General features: G+C 35.7%; 2 protein-coding genes, 1 non-coding gene and 1 pseudogene across 4 annotated transcripts; 2 read left to right on the forward strand and 2 right to left on the reverse strand.

Moving 5' to 3' along the window:
• The window catches only part of LOC138888402 (uncharacterized), a 90424-nt pseudogene extending 89316 nt beyond the window's left edge, over positions 1-1108 (reverse strand).
• Positions 1109-2150: 1042 nt separating this feature from the next.
• On the forward strand, positions 2151-2222 carry TRNAP-UGG (transfer RNA proline (anticodon UGG)). The gene has a single exon. It is a non-coding gene; the product is annotated as a tRNA-Pro (tRNA).
• A 3804-nt stretch (positions 2223-6026) lies between these two features.
• On the forward strand, positions 6027-6509 carry LOC138888403 (secreted RxLR effector protein 161-like). Its single transcript, XM_070170261.1, has one exon. It carries the CDS (start codon positions 6027-6029, stop codon positions 6507-6509), a length of 483 nt encoding a protein of 160 aa, XP_070026362.1.
• Positions 6510-10181: 3672 nt separating this feature from the next.
• LOC104240813 (zinc finger protein SHOOT GRAVITROPISM 5) lies at positions 10182-14574 on the reverse strand. 2 transcript variants are annotated; one of them, XM_009795698.2, is made up of 2 exons: positions 14553-14574; positions 10182-10961 (listed from the first exon to the last, which is right to left on the reverse strand). In XM_009795698.2, the coding sequence occupies exon 2, from the start codon at positions 10917-10919 to the stop codon at positions 10398-10400; it is 522 nt and encodes a 173-aa protein (XP_009794000.1). In that variant the 5' UTR covers positions 10920-10961; positions 14553-14574; the 3' UTR covers positions 10182-10397. The 2 variants fall into 2 exon arrangements, with proteins under 2 accessions (XP_009794000.1, XP_009793999.1); XM_009795697.2 differs by lacking the exon at positions 14553-14574 and adding an exon at positions 14149-14418.
• Positions 14575-21846: the final 7272 nt, after the last annotated feature.

The following is a 21846-nucleotide window of genomic DNA, read 5'->3' on the forward strand; positions in this document are numbered from 1 at the left end:
TACCCCTTCCCCGAAGGGTAGAGAGACTGTTTTCAGGAGACCCTCGGCTCAAAAAAAGCAACAGGAGCCGATATATTAGTACCATAAAAAATGCATAATACAATAACAACAATATAAGAGATATGAAATACAGAATACTTAATACGAAATAAATGGCTGGTATAGTAAAAACTAGCAGGTAAAGCCCTGCATCAATAGACGACCAATGACATTCTTAGTCTAACTCCTAACTAGCTAGTCTCACTCTATTGTGCTGTAGAAATATTCACAACTTTCCCCTAACCTACAACCTTAATGCTCGACCTCCATAATTCTCTGTCAAGGGCCATGTCCTCAGTAATCTTAAGTCGCGCCATGTCCTGTCTGATCACCTCTCCCCAATACTTCTTAAGTCGTCCTCTACCTCTCCGCGTGCCCACTACAGCCAGTCGCTCACACCTCTTCACCGGTGCATCAGTGCTCCTTCTCTGAATGTGCCCGAACCATCTGAGTCTTACTTCCCGCATCTTGTCCTCCATGGGGGCCACGCCCACCTTCTCTCGAATATCTTCATCCTAATCTTATCCATCCTTGTATGCCCGCACATCCACCTCAACATCCTCATCTCTACTACTTTCATCTTCTGGATGTGTGAGTTCTTTACCGGCCAACATTCAGTTCCATATAGCATGGCAGACCTAACCACTGTTCTATAAAACTTACCTTTTAGTAACAGTGGTACTTTCTTGTCACACAAGACTCCCGACGCTAACCTCCACTTCATCCACCCCACCCCTATACGGTGTGTGACATCCTCGTCAATCTCCCCGATCCCCTGAATAATCGATCCAAGGTACTTGAAACTACCCCTCTTGGGAATGACTTGAGAGTCAAGCCTCACTTCAACTCCCGCTTCCGTCGGCTCAACTCCAAATTTGCACTCGAGGTATTCCGTCTTCGTCCTGCTCAACTTGAAACCTTTAGACTCAAGAGCATGTCTCCAAATCTCTAGCCTCTCGTTGACGCCGCCTCGTGTCTCGTCAATTAGAATAATGTCATCAGCAAATAGCATGCACCATGGCACCTCCCCTTGAATATGATGAGTCAGTGCATCCATCACCAGGGCAAATAGGAATGGGCTGAGCGCAGACCCTTGGTGCAACCCCGTAATAACTGGAAAGTGTTCAGAGTCGCCTCCTACTGTCCTAACCCGAGTCTTAGCTCCAGCATACATGTCTTTAATCACCCTAATATAGTCAACCGGGACCCCTTTATCCTCTAAGCAGCTCCATAAGACCTCCCTAGGAACCCTATCGTACGCTTTCTCCAGATCAATAAACACCATGTGGAGATCCTTCTTCCTATCCCTGTACTGTTCCACCATCCTCCTAATAAGGTGGATAGCTTCTGTGGTAGATCGCCCCGGCATGAACCCGAACTGGTTGTCTGAAATAGACACCGTCCTTCGCACTCTCATTTCTACCACTCTCTCCCAAACTTTCGTGGTATGACTTAGTAATTTGATGCCCCTATAGTTGTTACAGCTCTGGACATCACCTTTGTTCTTATACAACGGGACCATTGTACTCCACCTTCACTCTTCAGGCATCCTATTAGTCTTGAATATAACACTAAACAATGCAGTAAGCCATTCCAAGCTTGCTCTACCCACACACCTCCACAGTTCAACCGAAATTTCGTCTGGCCCGGTAGCTCTGCCCCTTCTCATCTTACGCATTGCTTCCATGACTTCATCGATCTCAATGTCCCTACAATTACTTAATTCATGGTGACTGTCGGCATTCCTCGATTCCCCAAGTATAATATCCTGATCCCCTTCTTCACTTAAAAGTTTATGAAAGTAGGTCTGCCACCTCCTCTTAATCTGGTCATCTCCCATCAAAACTTTGTCGTCATCATCTTTTATGCACCTCATATGGCCGCATATGGTTGTTTTTAAAAAATAATTCTATATTAGATACCTTTAACTTAAACTACGATTAGTTGACATTCCTTCAAAATCATAAAACCATGAAAACAAAGATACTCACTTTTGTCCAATTTTTCAATGCGAGCTTGGTGAGTTTATATGGAGTTCTACTGAATTTTGTGCGTAATTGGAATGGGGAAAATAGTTTATAAAAGTAAGTAGTGTTTTAATTAATATCAAAGGGCATTTGGTCTAGTGGTATGATTCTCGCTTTGGGTGCGAGAGGTCCCGAGTTCGATTCTCGGAATGCCCCTCAAAACGCAGTTTTTCTTTTTAAGAAAAAAATTTCACATCTTGCTAGGTGGAAAAAGAGGAACAACATCATTTTTTTTTTTTGAGTCTATGCGATATTTATTTCTCCTGTAGGCGTTGGCAGAATGCAAAAGCTGTTTGCAAGTTTTCATCTTATATTTGTCTGGAGTTATTTTGACCGGTCAAGAAATAAATCACAATAGCAGCAGTCAATGTCAGAAATCATATTCCAATATAACAGCAGGAGTCGAAAGGAAAAAGACAAAACACAAGTTTGAATGAAGCGCAAAGACAAAGCACAATCGAGGGAAGAAGCAAAGAGCAGAATCGCCTAGAAATCTTGGCTTATCCAGAAAGCATCATTTGTTAAAGTAGAATCTCTCAAGGAAAGCATGAAAAAGCTGAAGGTTTAATTCTTACTCCTAACAGGTTTGGAAGTGAAGTACTCCCTTTGTATATTTCTGCATTAAAGAGAGCCTCTTTCTTTCTGCATTATGACAGTTAGATTTTCATATCATTAACCTTTAGAACAAGAGAAATATATATATTTTTAGTCCTGTTAAAACAATGGGGGGAAATGTACTCAAAGGAAATTGTAACATGCTTAAGTCCTATTAAAAAAAAAATATTTTTAATATCTCAAAAAGAATATTTAAATTGATGTCTAGGTTCACTCTTTTAATGGGTCTTTATATGACCAATCAATTTGAATATATTTTAATGTGTGTAAAAGTAAATTAGAATAACTTTGAATATAATATTTATTATCGTTAAATGGCTATCAAAATAAGTTATTTTTCTACATCTTTGAATCTGATCAAATATAATCTTAGTTGACTGTTTCTTAACATGATTTAGGAATCATTTCTTAGACGTTTCTTTACCTTACATCAGTTGGAATTTGACTCCTTCATGGAGTTAAATGTTTTTAATGATTGTTTTTATGTTGTTTAACAGAAAAGCAACGTTAAAAATTTGGATGAGCCTTTATGGTTTAGATTCATTATAAGATGGGTACTTTCTATTTTTGGACTATATAAGTCCTTTGTGTGGTCACTTTAAAAAGGAGTGAAATTAGTAAAACTTTTCTTTTTCTTTCTTTTGTGCGGAGTTTTCTTCTTATAAATCTTTGTTGTTTCTACTCCTAGTTATACTAGAAGAGTTTGTTGAATCCTGGGGGAGATGCCTAATATTATTCATCTCGGTGTGGGCGAAATATCCTTAATGACAGTGTTCTTGACACGCCTCAAGCTAAACCTTTTATTCTCCATAATCATCCAATTTTTCCAACAATCTTAAGGATATTTACACGCTATTATTATGAAGAATAACGCTGCTAATGTTGTTGTTGTTGCTACTACACCCGTTGCGCCTACTGTTTCTGTTCCATCGCTAATTACATGTGCCAAATCTTTTTCCGATGTTTTGAAAATTGCGGTTTTTGGTGGAGGTAATTTTAACCGCAAGCACGCTGTTGTTGACAAAGGAAAAGAAATTGCAACTAGAAGCAGCCTTGTGGATGACAACAACCGTCAGAGAAAATCAAGTAACATGTATGATAAAAGAAATGGTTATAAGCCCAAAACCAACAATCAAACCTTCAAGGAAAAAAACAACTACTTTGTGTGGCAAATCTGGCCACTATGTTGCTTAATGTCAAAAAAAGGGTTGGGAATGACAATCCTACTAAGGCTAAAGTAAATTTGACTGAAGCCAAAGTGGATGATATAATTGTTGCGGTTGTTTCCCAAGTGAACCTTGTGACCAATGTGAAAGATTGAGTGTTAGATTCTGGTGCCACTAGGCACATATGTGCTAACAAAAAAGACTTTGTGTCTTACACCCAACTTGATGAGGGAGAAGAAGTTGTCTATCTTGGTGACTCAAGAACTACTCAAGTTCTTGGAAAAGACAAAGTTCTTCTCAAACTCACATATGGCAAAACTTTGGCATTAAATGACGCATTGCATGTTCCTAGTATCCGAGCCAATTTGGTCTCTATGGGATTATTAGGAAAAGTGGAGGTGAAGGTTTCTTTTGAATCTGATAAGGTCGTGTTGATCAAGAATAATAATTTTGTTGGCAAGGGTTACTATAACCATGGCTTGTTTGTACTCAATGTTATCAATGAAAATGCTAGTACTTCTGCTTACTTGATTGATTCTTTTAATTTATGGCATGATAGATTAGGACATGTTAGTTTATCTTATATTAAGAAAATGCATTCTGAAGGTCATGTGCTTTAGTTAGAGAATCTGAATTATTAAGTTTAATTCATACTGATTTAGGAAACTTGAAACAAACTATGACTAGAGGAGGAAAAAAATATTATGCGACTTTTATAGACGTTTTTTCTAGATATACAAAAGTTTATTTGTTGAGAAATAAAGATGAAGCTTTTGATAAGTTTTTAATTTATAAATCTGAAGTAGAAAATCAATTAGATAAGAAAATCAAAAGAGTTAGATCCGACAGAGGTGGTGAATTTATTTTGTTGGATGGTAATTGTGAGAAAGAATGTATAATTCACGAGATAACTCCGCCATATTCTCCACAATCAAATGGTGTAGCATAAAGGAAAAATAGGACCTTAAAAGAAATGATGAATAACATGATTGTTAGTTCTGGTGCTTCGGATAATCTTTGGGGTGAAGCCATTTTATCTGCTTGTCATTTACAAAATAGAATTCTTTATAAGAAAATGGGTAAAACTCCTTATGAGCTATGGAAAGGGTATCCACCTAATTTGAAGTATTTGAAAGTGTGAAAGTGCCTTGCTAAAGTTATGTTGCCTGATCCTAAGAAAAGGAAAATAGGATCTAAAACATCTGATTGTATGTTTATTGGGTATGCTGAAAGCAGTGCAACATACAGATTTTTAGTAGTCAAAAGTGATGTACTTGAAAATAATACTATTGTTGTAACAAAAAATGCTGAATTTTTTGAAAATATTTTTCCTTTAAAATTTGAAAAAGTTTCTGATGCTCCTATTATTCCAAGTGATAATATTTCACATGTTCCAATTATTAAAAATGATTTTGAAAGTGAGGATTTAAGAAGAAGCAAAAGACCAAGGAAAGAAAAATCTTTTGGTAATAATTTTTATACTTATCTTGTGGATAATGATCCTTTAACATATTCTGAAGCTATTTCTTCGTATGCTGCCTCATTTTGGAAAGAAGCTATTGATGTAGAATTAAATTTAATTTTACAAAATAAAACTTGAATTTTAGTTCATTTACCTCCGGGAGCTAAACCTACTGGTTGTAAATGAATTTTTAAGATGAAACTCAATACGGATGGTTCCATTGATAAATACAAAGCTAGACTTGTTGCAAAAAGTTTTACCCAAAAGCAAAATATTGATTATTTTGACACTTATGCTCCTGTAACTAGATTTTCTTCGATTCGTGTTTTACTTGTCATGACTTCTATTTATAAACTTTTTATTCACCAAATGGATGTTAAAACTGTATTTTTAAATGGTGATTTGGAAGAGGAAATTTACATGGAGCAACCTGAGGGTTGTATAGTGTCTGACCAAGAAAATAAAGTATGTAAATTGCTAAAATCTTTATATGGTCTAAAGCAAGCGCCTAAACAGTGACATGAAAAATTTGATCAAGTATTGATTAATGATGATTTTTCATCAATTGAAGTAGATAAATGTGTTTATACAAAATGTATAGATGGTACATGTGTTATTATTTGCCTTTATGTGGATGATATGCTTATTTTTAGTTCTAGCCTTGATTTGGTACGTAAAACCAAAATTTTCTTGTCTTCTAATTTTGAGATGAAAGACATGGGAGAAGCTAATGTTATTTTAGGCATGAAAATTATAAGAGATGACAATAGTTTGATGTTGACTCAACAACATTATGTTGAAAGAATTCTTAAAAAATTTGATAATTTTGATGTGGTACCCGTAAGCACTCCTTATGATGCTAGTGGTCAATTAAAAAAGAATAAGGGAGATGTTGTAGATCAAAATAATTATGCTCAAGTTATTGGCATTCTAATGCATTTGATAAATTTTACTAGACCTGATATTGCATATGTTGTGTGTAGATTGGGTAGATATACTCAAAACGGAAGTCATGATCATTGGAATGCATTAGTAAGAGTAATGAAATATTTGAGAGGTACCATGAACTATGGTATTAAATATAGTGGATTTCCCACTGTACTAGAAGGATACAGTGATGCTAACTGGATCTCTGATTCAAATGAGACAAAATTCACTAGTGGTTATGTGTTCACCCTCGGTGGGGGTGTTATGGCATGAAAACAGCTAAACAAACAATAATAGCTAGATCTACCATGGAATCTGAGTTTGTGGCATTGGAATTAGCTGGCAATGAGGCCGAGTGGTTAAAGAACCTTTTGGCGAGTATTTCACTAGGAATTAAACCGACACCTTCTGTGTCGATGCATTGTGATTGCCAAGATGCAATAGCCATTGCCAAAAATAAATCCTTTAATGGGAAGAGTAGACATATCTGATTGAGGCATAATGTGATAAAGCAGCTGCTGAAAGATGGAATTATTTCCATAGATTATGTGAAGTCAGAAGTGAATTTGGCTGATCCTCTGACTAAACCTTTGGGAAGAAAATTAATATCTAAAATATCGAGGGGAATGAGACTTTCGCCAATTTGAGTTATATCAACTATGATGGTAACCCAACCTATGTGATTGGAGATCCCATGAAGTAGGTTCATATAGGTAATAACAAGTCATTAGTTGATCAAATGTGCACTATTAAATTATATCCCTTCCTATGGTGTATGTGTGTATATAGTGCAAGTTTGCAAGGAATGAGAGGCTGAGTTATTAAACTCTTAATCTATTAATTCATAGCCTTTTATAGGTGGTGTATTATGCTGCAAAATACACTTGATGGATGGACCTATATGAGTGTGGAGTGGGGCCGCTCCTATGAAATTTATGGCAAAAAATTTCTAGAGCACTCATGAAAACCAGGCGCACGCATGACCTATTAGCGCAAAACCGCGACAAACAACAAAGTGTGTGCGGGTATAATGTGATAGGTAAGACACTAAACTTACAAAAGAATTCTTGGTTCATAGAAGTTCTAAATTTCACCAATTGTTCTGTAAGTTTAATCTTATTTTATCTTGGTTTGGTTCATAGTCCAAGAGACAGCAGATTCGATGCATTATGCTCATTTGTGAAAACCCAGCGAAATTTTTTATTTTTCATTATAATATTCTTTTTGAGCTATGTGGGGGATTGTTAAAAAAATAATATTTTTAATATCACAACAAGAATATTTAAATTGATGTCTAGGTTCACTCTTTTAATGAGTTTTTATATGATCAATCAATTTGAATATATTTTAATGTGTGTAAAAGTAAATTAGAATAACTTTGAATATAATATTTATTATCATTAAATGGCTATTAAAATAAGTTATTTTTCTACATCTTTGAATCTGATCAAATATGATCTTAGTTGACTGTTTCTTAACATTGATTTAGGAATTATTTCTTAGACGTTTCTTTACGTTACATCAGTTGGAATTTGGCTCCTTAATGGAGTTAAATATTTTTAATGATTGTCTTTATGTTGTTTAACAGAAAAGCAATAAAAATTTGGATGAGCTTTTATGGTTTAGATTCATTATTAGATGGGTACTTTCTGTTTTTGGACTATATAAGTCCTTTGTGTGGTCACTTTGAAAAGGAGTGAAATTAGTAAAACTTTCCTTTTTTTTTTTTTTTGTGCTAGGTTTTCTTCTTATAAATCTTTGTTGTTTTTGCTCCTAGTTATAGTAGAAGAGCTTGTTGAATCCTGGGGGAGATGCCTAATATTATTCATCTCGGTGTGGGCGAAATATCCTTAAGGACAGTGTCCTTGACACGCCTCAAACTAAACTTTTTATTCTCCATAATCATCCAATTTTTCCAACAAGTCCTAGTTATCAAGATGTATATCTAAACCAAGTTATCTCTATGAGATATAATTTTTTTTTTTAATAAAACAACCTCAAGGTGATACCAAAATAGATGCAACGTAACTGTCATAAGGAGACTAACGCTCCATTTTTTTTTATGTTCTTGAACCGAGGGTCTTTCGAAAACAACTTCTCTATTTTCATAGGTAGAGGTAGGGGTAAGGTCTGCGTACACACTACCCTCTCCAAACTCCACTTATGAAATTCCACTGGATTGTTATTGTTGTTGTTGTCATCGTAAGGAAACTAGCCCGGCACTTACAAACATTGATTAACAAGAACTCCTACAAATATTTAAAAAGTTTGAGAAAATTGTAATGAAGAAAGAAAAAAAAACTCTTTGCTCCTCGAATAATAAGACCTTCACTTAAATTAATTTTGGTATAGGTGGACTAATTTTTTGTTGTGAAACTTAACTAATTGAAACAATATTAATTAAATGACTTTTGGTCAATCTTTTCTTTATGGATGTATTGATTGATTCTGATTTTTCAGTTCTTCAAGTAAGGGATGTTTTCCAGCTTCAAAATCAGAAGTAATTAACTAGCCGTAGTAAAAGTCTTATTAGTACAATTATTATCTGATTATTTTTAGTTCTTCATTTTGTAACATTATTAGGAATATATTTAGATGACTTTCTTTTAATTCGAAACTGTAATATAAGAACTTCACTTGAGCAGCTTTCAATTATTATCTGTAGTTCTTTCTTTAAAGTTTTTTATTGATTTATTTTAAGTAGATTACTATTGAACGTCATTTTTATCTTTTTTGGTTTTCAAATTATTTTGTAGTTTAAGTGATCGATCAGTTACTCAGTGTAATCATGACATTCGCTATCTTAATTAAATAACTAAAAATTGATTGTTAAAAAGTAAAATAGGTCCTTTAAATTGATTGTGTGTATCAACAGAGATTCCAAGGAGGGATTGCATCACTACCTATTATAATAACTAGATCTACGAGATGAAAAAAAGTATGTATTGCTGTGAACTCCAAAGTCAAATTATATCACGCAATCATTCTTTTGTCAAATGTGCTAATATATACTAGAATGTAGAACAAAGCGTTTCTTGCCTTAAGTGCATAACTTACATTAACTGATTAAAATATTGCTACTTGTGACAACTGATTACATTAACTCACCATAACGCAATGACATTGTTGGATGACTCATCAGTCAAAATTAAATATTTCCTCCGTTTCACTTTATGTGACAACATTATGATCAAATTAACTAATTTCAATGTGAATTTGGATTTAGATATATTTAAAAACTAGATATAAAGTATTCTCTCAATTTTAGTTTATGTGAACATATTTCCTTTTTAGTCGCCAAAAAGAATAATTATAATTCATATTTGGAAACAATTTACCTTTATGCAATGATTTATACCATAGTTCATGCCTAGTCAAATATATGTGCCTCATTTTATACCATAGTTCAAAAGTTTTTTTTTTTTTTTTTTAAAACTTCATGCCTAGTCAAATATGTTCACATAAATTGAAACGGAAGAAGTAATATAAATTACAATAATTAACAATTAAAAATATTTAAAGGCAAAAATTATGGTCAAAGAAAAACTCTTTTAACTCTCCAACTAATAACTATGTCATATAAAGTGGGATAGGTGCTATAAAACTATGTACAACCAGTGGCGTAGCCACATGCACCTAAGGGGTGTCGGTGACACCCCTTCGTCGGAAAATCATACTGTGTAGCTGGGTAATTTTTTTATAAAAAAATGTATATATACTATATATTGACACCCCTTAACTTTTTGGTGAGTTTATTTCTTATATTAATAATCGACTTCGCCACGGTGTACAACACAAATAACCCATCCAATATTCTCGTATGTTTCCAATATTATGACGACTACATTTCTCCAAAAAAAGGAAGAATCATACATACATAGTTAAATTCTGCCAGGGCCAAGGATACTACATAACTCAAAAATCAATTGGTAATGGAGAAGAGCAGAAAACAAAAAAATCATACAATTATTCCACTTAAGTTTTGCAGTTCCAATCACAGGAAAAGAATGCATTCTACACATCATTTACCATCAGCTCTTTTATCTTTCCTCAGCCAAAACCCTTAAAACACAAATTATATTAATTACTCTTAATTATTAGAAAGCACGTTCATTAATTAACATCTTATCCTACTATTTATTTGTTCCTCATAAATATAGATTAATGAGGTCGGAATTTTTGACTGCAAGATTGGCAAGTAACTTCCATGCAATTAGTAGGATCAATCCTACGAGTTGCTCTCTCTTTCAACTTTTCTGCCCTTTCAACTTCCTCTTTAGCTCTCTCCCACATACTCCTCGCACGTGCGAATTCTGACTGAGCCATTTCTATCTCTCGCCTAGTTAGCTCTCTCACACGTTCAGCATAAGCTTTCTCTATTGCAGCCAACCGGATTTGCTCGGCAGCTTGCCATTTCAGTGCCTCAACGTAGCCGGAGTCGAACCGGACGTCGCTGTAGTGATCCTGATGATGATTTACTGGTCTTATTAGGACACCTTGATCTGATGTTGGTGGTTTTATAGGTCTTACGCTAATTGAAAGTTGAAGGTCCAAAGATGGAGCTTCTGTTGATTCTGATGATCGGATATTATAGTTTGCCGAGGAATCTAATGGCCAAGAAGAGGAAGCTGCGGCATTTGGATGATTAGGTAGAAAGTGCAGCTCCTTCTGTTGCTCCTCCATTGATCTTGTGGAAATGGAATAATATATATGTTGATCAAGGTGCTGTCAAGAATTATTGTAAGAATTAGGATACATATACAAATAATTACATACTATATACCAACTGTAAACATAAGCTATTTTTTGAATTTAAGTGAGTAATTTTTTATGCACTAACCGTCTAAAAATACTTGGACAACTTACAAGTTCGGGTAAATCTCTATCATAAGTATTACTCGTACCGGTGATATGATAAAAATGTTATTACTAATATGTCATAATAGGTTAAACGATAGTTATAATGCAAATTATGTTTACACTACCAGAGTATATAACTTAAATAATCTCCTAGTAAACTTGAGTTGGGCGGACCATTCTGTAAATTAAGATAATCGATGAAATTAAGTACTCCTTCTATCTCGTTTTCTGCTTATGGAGTTTAAAAAGAAAGAAAGATTTATGAAACTAGTGTGGTCTGAGATATGCTATGAGACAGAGGCGGATCCAGAAATTTAAGTTTATGGGTTCCTACAGAAATCTTAAGTTAATAGTATACAATAATGACTGGATTAGCTGACTGGGTTCCAAGCTAAATATTCTTAAACATTAAATAAATTTTTCAATACAAATACCGGATCTAGACAAAAGTTACCGAGTTCACGGGAACCAGCAACTAATGCACTGAATCCGCCCCTGCTATGAGATATGCTATGAACATTTCTCGACTATAAAATCATGTCATTAAATAAGGATAAAGTGAAAAGTTTAAAGTAAAATTATTTTTAATTTTATAAAAAGTTGTCATTCTTTTCAGGATAGAGCAAAACTAGGAAAATGTGTCACATAAAATAAGTGACAAATATGACTCTACTTTACAAAAAATATATAGGTGTCATTAAGCTTAATTAGAAACATGCATGCGGCCAGATGGTCATGCAAAATTCAACTGATACCAAAAGTTTTGGCTTTCAGAAAAGACATACTACTATGAATTGGTAAGAATCCTGCTAAAAGGCTTGCAAAAAGAAGCAAGAAAATGCCCTAAAATTCCGACTTTTTTTTCTTCTCTTTTTGTAGCTTACCCAGAAAGAAAGGTGAAGAATATCTATCATCTTCTAAATATACTCTGGCTGGAGTGCCAACTATATGGATGTAGATTTTGCTAGGTCAAATGAAATGCAAATTGTATTCTTTATTTTTTCTTTTCCTTATCTGTGAAAATGAACTTGGTAATACTCCATCCTTAGTCCTTACCCATTTATACAACAATCTTTTCGTTTTGACATCCGAAGAAGTTTGACACAATCCTACTAATAATATTATTTTATACAACTTCCGAATGTTTCTGGAATTCAAATCTAGCCAACTAATTAATCAAATTTGAGTCCATATGATGTTTTATGTTGAAGCCCAACTTTTCTATTACTTCACCATTTTCTTTCATTACTATTTATATTAATATATAAATACTGGTCAAAGTAGCACCTAAAATGCATTGCACCATTATAGTGTCACTAAAATGGGAATGAGTAAGAGTCATAAAACTGCAAATTATGATTGAACAAGCATTAAACTATATTATAAATGCAATAGGAAGTAGGGTTATAGCTGCAAAATGACCAAAATAAAAATGAATTATCTTATATCCATCTAGTAAAGAAATTTTTACTAAGTAGTGCAGTTTGACCTGTTGTAGAAGGATAATATCAAGAGCCAAATCCTTAAGATTAGGTTGGATTTCTATGGACTCCTTCAATATATATATATATGGGGTTAGCATACACTTCAAAGAGATTATTGGAAATTCTGTTGACTAGAAGTGAAGTGCAATATTGTTAATGTAGAAGTACAAAAGGTACTGTGTGGTTAAGATAAGAATAAAAAAAAACTAAAAAAAGAAACAAGGAAGAGAAGAAAACTAGTACTACTACAAAACAAAGACAAATCAGGGAGAAGCTCCTCTTATTTCAGTTGCATCATTTCAAGAATTTTAAGTTGCGATAACATAGATTGACAATTAAGAACTTTACTGCATTAGATTATTCTCTATCTCTCCGAGATAAGGATAAGGTTTCCGTACACTCTATCCTTCCCAGACCTTGCTAGTGAAATTTTACTGCGTTGTTGTTGTTGTTGTTGTTGTAGTACTGCATTAGATTATTGAATCAATTCAAAAATGAATAATCCAAAAATAAGTCTCATGCGCCTGGTCATTATTAGATAATACATTATTACATTAAGAATAACTAGTGATTGTATCATGTTCACTTTTGCAAGGATATAGTAGTTACATCATTCATGCAGCCTTTTGATTCTAATTTCAGTGATATCATATGAGATTCATAATTACTTCTCCAAAAATATCCAAAGGGGAAAAAGGCAAACTAACGTTGGCTTTGTCACGTTACTAAACTATGGGTTAACAAAAAAACAAACATTTTCTGATTAAACTAGTCTTTATATATATATATATATATATATATGATCCTAAGCTATAAATCTTTCCTTTGACCTAGCTAGTTGAGGAAGACATGTCCAAACCAAAGAAAGTCAAAAGGATAGAGTAGCTAACTAACTAAACGCAATTCCCTGTATTCATCACTAAAAATTTCCTCTTTGCTCCATTTTATAATTTTTTCTGTGCTAAGTCCTTTTTGAAGAACTTCGTTATATATACGGCTAATAGGGCTCAGATATCATTAGCTTGCCCGTATTTGAAGGTATATAGTATCGTATGTATCAGTAGAAGGACCTGAAAATGTATGCATTTGGGTACTATTGGTCAAGATTTATACCAGTTGAGAGAGGAGATGAAAAGTTTTTGAACAAAAGGAAGCAGAAGAAATGGAAACTAATTAAAATAATTTGGAAGATCAGAACAGAAGAAATGGTAAATAATTAATATAACTTCATACATAGCCCCAGGAAAGTATTTTATGTAAAGCCCCAGGAAAGTATTTTATGTAAACTGTTTTAGTGATTTCGATTAGAAAAGAAAGACAGACACATACAGAGAGTGCAGAGAGGAAGAGAGAGAAACTTAGCTTATTGTTGGAATTGAGCTAGAGCGTACGTGAACGTGATGAGAATCAAAAAACTTTGACATAAAATTATAAAAAGATCAATGATCATAGCTAGGAATATAATGCAGAAGAATAAAATCCAAAAACTCAGAGAGATATCTTTTCAAACAATTATTTGATCTAAGCACGAAAAAGGCCAAGATGAAATAGAGGAAGGAGTAGTGTACCTTATGAGTTTCAGTATTCAAAGAATTGGAAAATAAAGAGAGAGAGAGAGGTACTTTTTGTTGTGCTTCAAAGCTCGAAATGATCAGTCTGTGGCTAGGAATTAGGTATATGAACAAATAAATGAAGTCAATAATTGGGGAAGCCCTAAAAAAAGGACTGGAACTTTTGAGAGGAGGACGTTATGGAGATAATGAATGAAGCAGAAGCAAGAAGCAACAAAGAGTAAACGACTTTTGAAACCGATAGATTTTGACAACAAGAGTACTGGGGTGGGGTGGGGTGGGGTGGGGTGTGCCATATATATATGATAGTAAGTATATGTGTGATATGTATATATACATACAGAAATTTAGAAAGCCAAATCACATGGATGGTTTGCTAGTGGGAGAGACAAAGCCATTACCTACTTGCATGGGTTAAAGTGGACGTACACAAACCACCAAAGATGTCATTACAAATTTCAGGAAAAAAAGAGAGGCGAATTTGTACAATTTCATCTCTGCGTCACTTCTTTCTCCTTACCCCCTCAATATATATGCATAGTTGTACGGAGTTAAGTTATATACATAAATAATAGGAGTAGTATAAAATAAAGTATATTATTATTAATGTAGGAGTATTTCATTTAGTGATAAATCAAATTTTAAGATTATTTTTATATAGCAATGCTTTTCATAGTATTTATAAGTGCCTAAAGTATAATTGTTATACGGCATAAAGCTCACGATATATATCCCTCACCCTCTCGACTTAAGTAAATAATACTATAATTGTTTGATTAATTAATCAAAATTGAAAGCAATTTTTCTGTCCCAAATTAAATGTCTTATTGTCTATTTACTTATGGGATAATACATAACATGCACTCTGAACTTGTCCCAATAAATGAGTTTTCTACTCAACCTTTACCGGTGTTCCAATATCACCCTATATTTGTTACGATTGATTTTTTGCGCACCCTTGTAAGTTATCTCCCAGTAATTCTATGTTGTGTAGCATACACACGCCATCTGGTGATGCCACTTATTTAAATGAAGACTTAGGAGAGTATTATTAGTTTGACTATAATTAATTATTTTAACCAATTTTTACGTTTAAAAACGACATCGTTTGTAGCCAAATATTTACCCCCAACCTATTTTCCTTATCAGTTCATTTTACCCACGCTGTAAAAAATACCCAAGTCGACGAAAAAGCCCTAATCTCAAATCCGTCTGAAATTCATTCTTTCCAAATAAAATTGAAAGGACAAGATGAATGTTTCTTTGATTAAACCTAGTTAGAATCTCAAATTTTCATTATATTTCACTGATATTTTGGTTTTTGACGAGTTGTTGGATTTGTTCGAGTTGCTGGATTTGTTCGAGTTGCAAGGAAAGTGGTTCAGTCACTACCACGCATTGATTCCACAATGTTTCTTCGATATAGATTTTGGAGAGAACATATGCTTTTTAAAGGTTAGCGTTGTTCGTCGTTTTTATGTTGTTTTGAGCTCTAGGGTTTTCTTTGTCACTGCTACAGTAATAGTACTGAATATGTTGTTGCATGTGGTTTAAATTGGTAGATAGTAGTCTGATATAGTTATATATCTACTTTGCGTTGGGTTTAAAATATCTTTTGAATTAGTCACAGTAAGATTCTTCCTTGGAGAAAAAATCTCCATGGATAAGCTAAACTCCTTGACAGAGGAGGATTATATAGGTGGAGTTTTTGCTTTTGCAGTTGATGTTGATGTAGATAGGTTCTCCTACTTTGAATTTCTAAGTTATGTTATAGACTTTGGCTATATTCCTTCTTCTACTCATATTTATGTAAAGCCACCTTATTGTCCTGGTTTGGTAGAAATTAAAGTGGATAGGACATTATGAGTATTTGTCAAGTATTAAAAAATGGGGATATCTTGGATGTATTTGTGGAGCACATGGTTGATGAACCAGTAGTGGTCCCCCTCTCTTAGAATTTGGTCAAGACCTGGGTACATATGAAGAGGCATCGACTAGTGGCCCTGCTGAACCAAGTGCTCCTTTTGATACTACTTGCCCCCTTGATACTACTGCCCCTCCTGAACTTGCTGGCCCATCTGAACCTGCTGAATCTGAAGATGGTTTTAGTACTAAGAATAGCTCAGATTCAGGTCATGTAGAGTTATTTGAAGAAGGAAATGAGGATTATGGTAGTGATATACATGACAAGTATAGGTCATTTAGGGATGAAAGAAGAATTGAGCAGAGAAAAAAGAGGAATGTTAGAGTTCCTGCAACTGAGGGTATTAAGTTGGGTAAAAAAATAGTAGATGTGAGTTATAATGAGTATGCAGCTAGGAAAGAGTTAGGACAAAGGAATCCTTTGGATGGTAAAATAGGAGGCGATGAGCCATATTATCCTTCTGATGAGGCTGCCAGTTTTGAAATAGATACAGATGATGATGATATAGGAGAGGGAGAGTTTAATCAAAGGAAACCCAAAACAAGAAGAAGAAAGGTTAAAAAAAAGAGTGATGTTTGGCCCAAACTATAAGCAAATTATGTGGGAGCTTGGTTTTGCATTTGAGAGTGTTGACAAGTTTAGAGAAGCTCTTACTAGGTTTGTTACTGAAGAAAAAGTTGTTGTGAAAAAATATATTAATCAACCAACAATGGTGAGGTGTAAGTGCAAGGATAGTTGTCCTTGGCATCTGTTTGCTAGCTATGACTCTAAGACTAAAGACTTTGTTGTGAAGAAGTGCATTCCAATACACACGTATAAACCTACTAACAAGAACAAACTGCGCAACAACAAATACTTATCTGAGAAATTCAAAGACAGAATAAGAGAGCAACCTAACATCAGGATATTTAAGTTTCAACAGCTTATATGAAAAGAATTAGGTTTGTATGTTGGGAGATCAATTTATAAGAAAGCAAGGAACAGGATTTTGAATAATATAGCAGGTGACCATGTGCTGGAGTATATTAGAATTTTGAACTATAAAGATGAAATGCTTAGGTCTAATCTTCGTAGTACATGTGTAGTTAAACTAAGTGAAGAGACTTTTGAATGTGGCAAAAAAAATATTTTTTTGCTTCTACATCTATTTTGATGCATTTAAAAAGGCCTTCAAGGGTGGTTGTAGGCCCTGTATTGGATTAAATGATTGTTTTTAAAGGGTATTTGCAAGGGGCAATTGCTTGTTGCTGTGTGTACAGATGGTAACAACCAAATGCTGCCTCTAGCTTGGATAGTGGTTGAGGTTGAGAATAAGTTTAATTGGACCTGATTTTTAAGACTGTTGAAGGATAACCTTGAACTTGGAGATGAGACAAATTTCATATTCATAACAGACATGCAGAAGGTTAGTATTCTGTTCTTTATTTTATTTTTATGCTTTCTTTGCGTTTATTTTCTTTTGTTGTTTCCATAAGTCTTATTGATATGTTATTGTATTTTTTTTCTATTCTTCTATGTAGGGATTGTATCAAGCAATGGATAAAGTACTTCCAAACTGTGAACATAGGATGTGTGCTAGACACATTCTAGCTAATTAGTCCAAGAAGTAGAGAGGCAATAAAAGAAGAAATTATTTCTTGAGGTGTGCTAGAAGTACTTATAAGGCAGAATTGAGAAAGAATATTGACTCCATGGAAAGATTAGGTGGTAAAGGAATCATTGATGAAGTTGTGATATGCCAAAGAAAGGTGTTCTAAAGTGTAGTTCAAGTTCTTCAGCAACTGTGATAGTGTGAACAACAAAATGGCTGGAAGCTTCAATTCCTGGATATTAGAGCCAAGACACAAGAAAATTATAACAATGCTTGATGAAATTAGAGTGATAATGATGAACAAGATTGGGCGATTGAGAGAATTTGCCAATTTTTGGATCTGTGATATCTCACCATTGACATTGAAGGTTTTACAAAACAACACAGCCAAGTCAATAAAGTGTGATATTATGTGGAATGGAGACACCTAATATGAAGTGAAAGAAGATGAATATCTGAAACATTTATTTTTTTACAAACCATGACATGCAGTTGCAGATCTTGGATGCTAATGTGCTCGTGCAGTAGCTTCCCTTCACTTCAAAAAGCTGGAGCCAATTAACTATGTTGCTCACTGGTATACAAAAGAGACTTACTTGAAAGTGTACAACCATTTCATTCAGCCTACCTTTAATATGTCAAAGTGGCCAGACCCCGAGAATGTATCTATTATTCCACCAATATTCAGAAAGATGCTAGGAGGTCAATGAAAATTAAAATAAAAGAGCAAACTGAAAACAAGACTGATAAACTGTCTAGGAGAGGACTGGATATGACATGTAGAGCATGTAATGAGAAAAGCCATAATAAGAGAGGGTGTCATAAGACCCAGGCAGCAGCTTTAACTGCAGCAACAAGTGGGGTAGAAGTGTAGCAGCAACTACAATAGAAAGTGCAGGAGCAAATGCAACAACTAGTGAAATTCCAAGGGGTAGTTTTAAGTCTACTACAACACCAAAAACTGGAAGAGGAAAGGATAGACCAAAAGGTTCTACCAATTAGACAAGTTCCTACAAACGACCAAGAGTGGTTGGAATGGGGGTGCTTCAAATAGAAAATAGCTACACCATCCTTAATGTAAGGCCTCTTATTACCTTTTGTATATCAAATAAGTGGTACTATATGTTTAGACTAACAAATAGTATCTTTCTTTAACAGCTTGGAATGCCTTCAAGTAGGCCAAAAATATTATATCTTCAGCAGATGTCACTGGAGATATTGGCCATACACCATTAACTAGAGTAAAGTGGAAAGGAAAAGCAGTGACACAAAGATAACTCCATCAGATAACAGGAAAAAAGGTTATCCGGACAAGGATAAGAGCTGCACAGTTAAGTCAAGGAAGCTCCAAATCACAGTCCTCACAACCTTGGAAACCTTAGAAACATCTTCTGTACTTTCGCATATTATTAGCAGTTGTGACTGCAATCTTTTGAGTTAGCAATTGTGACTGTGATCTTTTGACTTAGCAACTGTGATTGATGCAATTCGTGTTAGCAGCTGTGACTGGTGCAATTATGCAATCTTTAATGTTTGCAGTTGTGATTGCAATATTTAGTATTCTGTGATTAATGAATCGTGTTATTAAGGAGCAACAGTGGCTACATTTTAGTGGTGATTATTGACTGTTATTATGCTATCTTTCTATTAGGAGTTATTACTATATATTCAGTTTCTATCTTTATATTAGGAGTTATCACTATATATTCAGTTTCTTTCAATACATTTCAAGGATTCAATTGTTTGAACAAAATAATTTAGAATCAAAACAACCACTAACTTCATTCCAAAAAGAGATAATCCATAATACAAAAAGTCCAGTACCAGGTGATTAAATGGAGAACAAGTGAGTAAGCAATAAATATTAAGGTAGCCTCAGGCCAGTGAAAACGAGTGAGTTTAGAAAGAAGAGAGAGAGAGAGAAATATTATTGCACTTGTGGAGAGAGTGGAGCAATATCAGCCCCTTACAAGGTAGTGTGAATTCCCTTTATATAGGAGGGGAACTCGGCTACAAGTACATGGGCATTAATTACAAAGTATGGAGATGGGACGGCTTGACGCGACGCCTCGACATAAGCTCTGGATAGGCCGGCCCCGTCAAACTTAGCCGTGTGCCTTGGATATTCCCCCTTTGTCATGGCTTCGATCTCTGTCTTCTCTGAGTCGGGCCTCGAAGAGCCCCGAGGTCGGGAACTCGGTCGTGGCTTCCCATCCTCGGTGTCTCGAGGCATTCTTCTGAAATGACTTGATAGTGAAAAATCAAGTCCTCTGATTTCGCCGCTTACAGATAGTCTCCGCATTTCCCAGAACGAAGTGATGGGAAATGATTCTGACACTTGACTCCTCGAGCTTCTTACGGCGATGTCATACCGATGATGCGACTCCTGGCGTGAGCTTTGTAGCAACCGGGGCATCCACGACTTGTGTATTTTGACTTGTGCACTGCCGATTCCAGCTCTCAAAGGTGAAGATACCACCATCGATTCGGTTTTTTAAGGATGCATTAATTGCGTCCGCCGGTCAATCTTTCAATGCCTCGATGACCATGTCATAACCCCCTATAAATGGGGGTGTTTCGGCGTTGTTTTTCCTATCCCAGTGCCTTCGTTGGCTTATTTGCCCATTCCTTCTTATCATCTTGTTCTATCCTTGAGCATCATGGTTGGGGCTCATGGCCTCAAAGCCGTCTGGCGGAGCTCCTTAGATTGTTTTGTGGTCTTTTGCCGGGGCTTACCTTTGTCAAGCACAATCATGCTGTCCTGTTGCTGCTGTGGTCGTTGAAATGTTTGTTGTGGCTGTTGCTGTTGGCTCGAGATGATAACATACGAAGGCCAACTTTCCTTGTTCGCAGAAAGCTTTTCGGATTACATACCGCTGCTCAAAAGGGGACTCGGATTATACACCACTACTCACCTTTATACCCCGGCTCGACATGGTGCTCTGCCCCGAGTTGGGGGCTTGCACGGCTAGATGTTCTAAGAAGTGGATTCTAAGTAACCGTGCAAGCGGGACCGAGGCTTGTTCAGTCTGCTATCTCTCTGAGGTTCCCTTGGCCAGCGAGGGTCCTCGAGCTTCGGAGAGCTATGGCATTTTTTCATCCCTCCCCGCTACTCGCCTTATCCCTTGGCGATATCAGTATGGAAGGCTAGGATGAAACTTCTGAAGATGTGCATCCGGAGGCACCTATTGTAGGAGGTGGACATTCGAAGGTGGACTGGTCTTTGGGCTTTTACTTCGCGTGTGCCTCCCTTTGTTTCTTCCTTTATGCGTAAAGATCCTCTGTAGGGTTTTGTAATTGTATGTAATGACCCCTCGAGGGATGTTGTACATGGATCTTTATGAATATGAATATACCCCATTGACTTCTACTTTTGATTCTTGCCTTGTAATTGCATGCTCTCGTGCCCTTCGAGGCCCTTTGAATGTCTTCCTTTACTGTTGACTGCTGTTATCTAACTTGGGTACGAGCGTTCTTTATGATCCTTTACTGATCGACGTGGCTTTTTTCCAAGCCCCTCGTCATACCTCAGACCAAGCCTGAATAGATCTGATAGGTTCGGGTTGTCGGGCTCTCCGAGTTGTAAGGAGATAATATGCTGAGTTTCAGAGCTTTTCGAGAATGTTATCCTTAATGGAGGTCAGCTTTGGGTAACTGTGGTTCCCTTTTGAACTTGATGCAGATAGCTTTTTTAAAACGTATAGGATAGACTTCTGCTGAGGTATTGCCTGTACTCAGGCGCTGCCTCGGGCCTTCGTGGAGCCTTCGTGATCGGAGCTTCGCATGCTTATTTCTCTTTTTAGAAAAGGAAACCATGAGACTGAATACCGTCTTGAGTCGAGTGATGGCATTGAAAGCTTCCCGAAGTCCGACTTCTTTTTGCCGGGGATCCTCGAGGTAGAATGCTGCCTTGAAATTGGTGATAATACAGCCGACTTCTTGAGTACTGGCTTCACATCGAAGGATGTTTTCGGGATCGGGTATCACCCCATCGATTTCTATCAAGGCTATTGGCTTCCCAGGGCTCACTCCGGGTAGGCAAGTTGTCACTGCTTCTCGCATATATGTGGGGCGGCTTCGACTTCTTCGAAAGACTTCACTATTTTAGATAGCTGCCCTTCCGCTTTGGCATAAGGTTCTTCATTTCTTCAAGCGCAAAAAGCGTTGGCGCATGTCCTTG

The sequence above is a fragment of the Nicotiana sylvestris genome, chromosome 3, assembly GCF_000393655.2.
Source record: "Nicotiana sylvestris chromosome 3, ASM39365v2, whole genome shotgun sequence".
NCBI lineage: Eukaryota > Viridiplantae > Streptophyta > Magnoliopsida > Solanales > Solanaceae > Nicotiana > Nicotiana sylvestris.

Excerpts from the sequence above, each read along its gene's own strand:
- LOC138888403 (XM_070170261.1), top strand. The coding sequence starts at position 6,027 with ATGGGAGAAGCTAATGTTATTTTAGGCATGAAAATTATAAGAGATGAC.
- LOC104240813 (XM_009795698.2), bottom strand. The coding sequence starts at position 10,919 with ATGGAGGAGCAACAGAAGGAGCTGCACTTTCTACCTAATCATCCAAAT.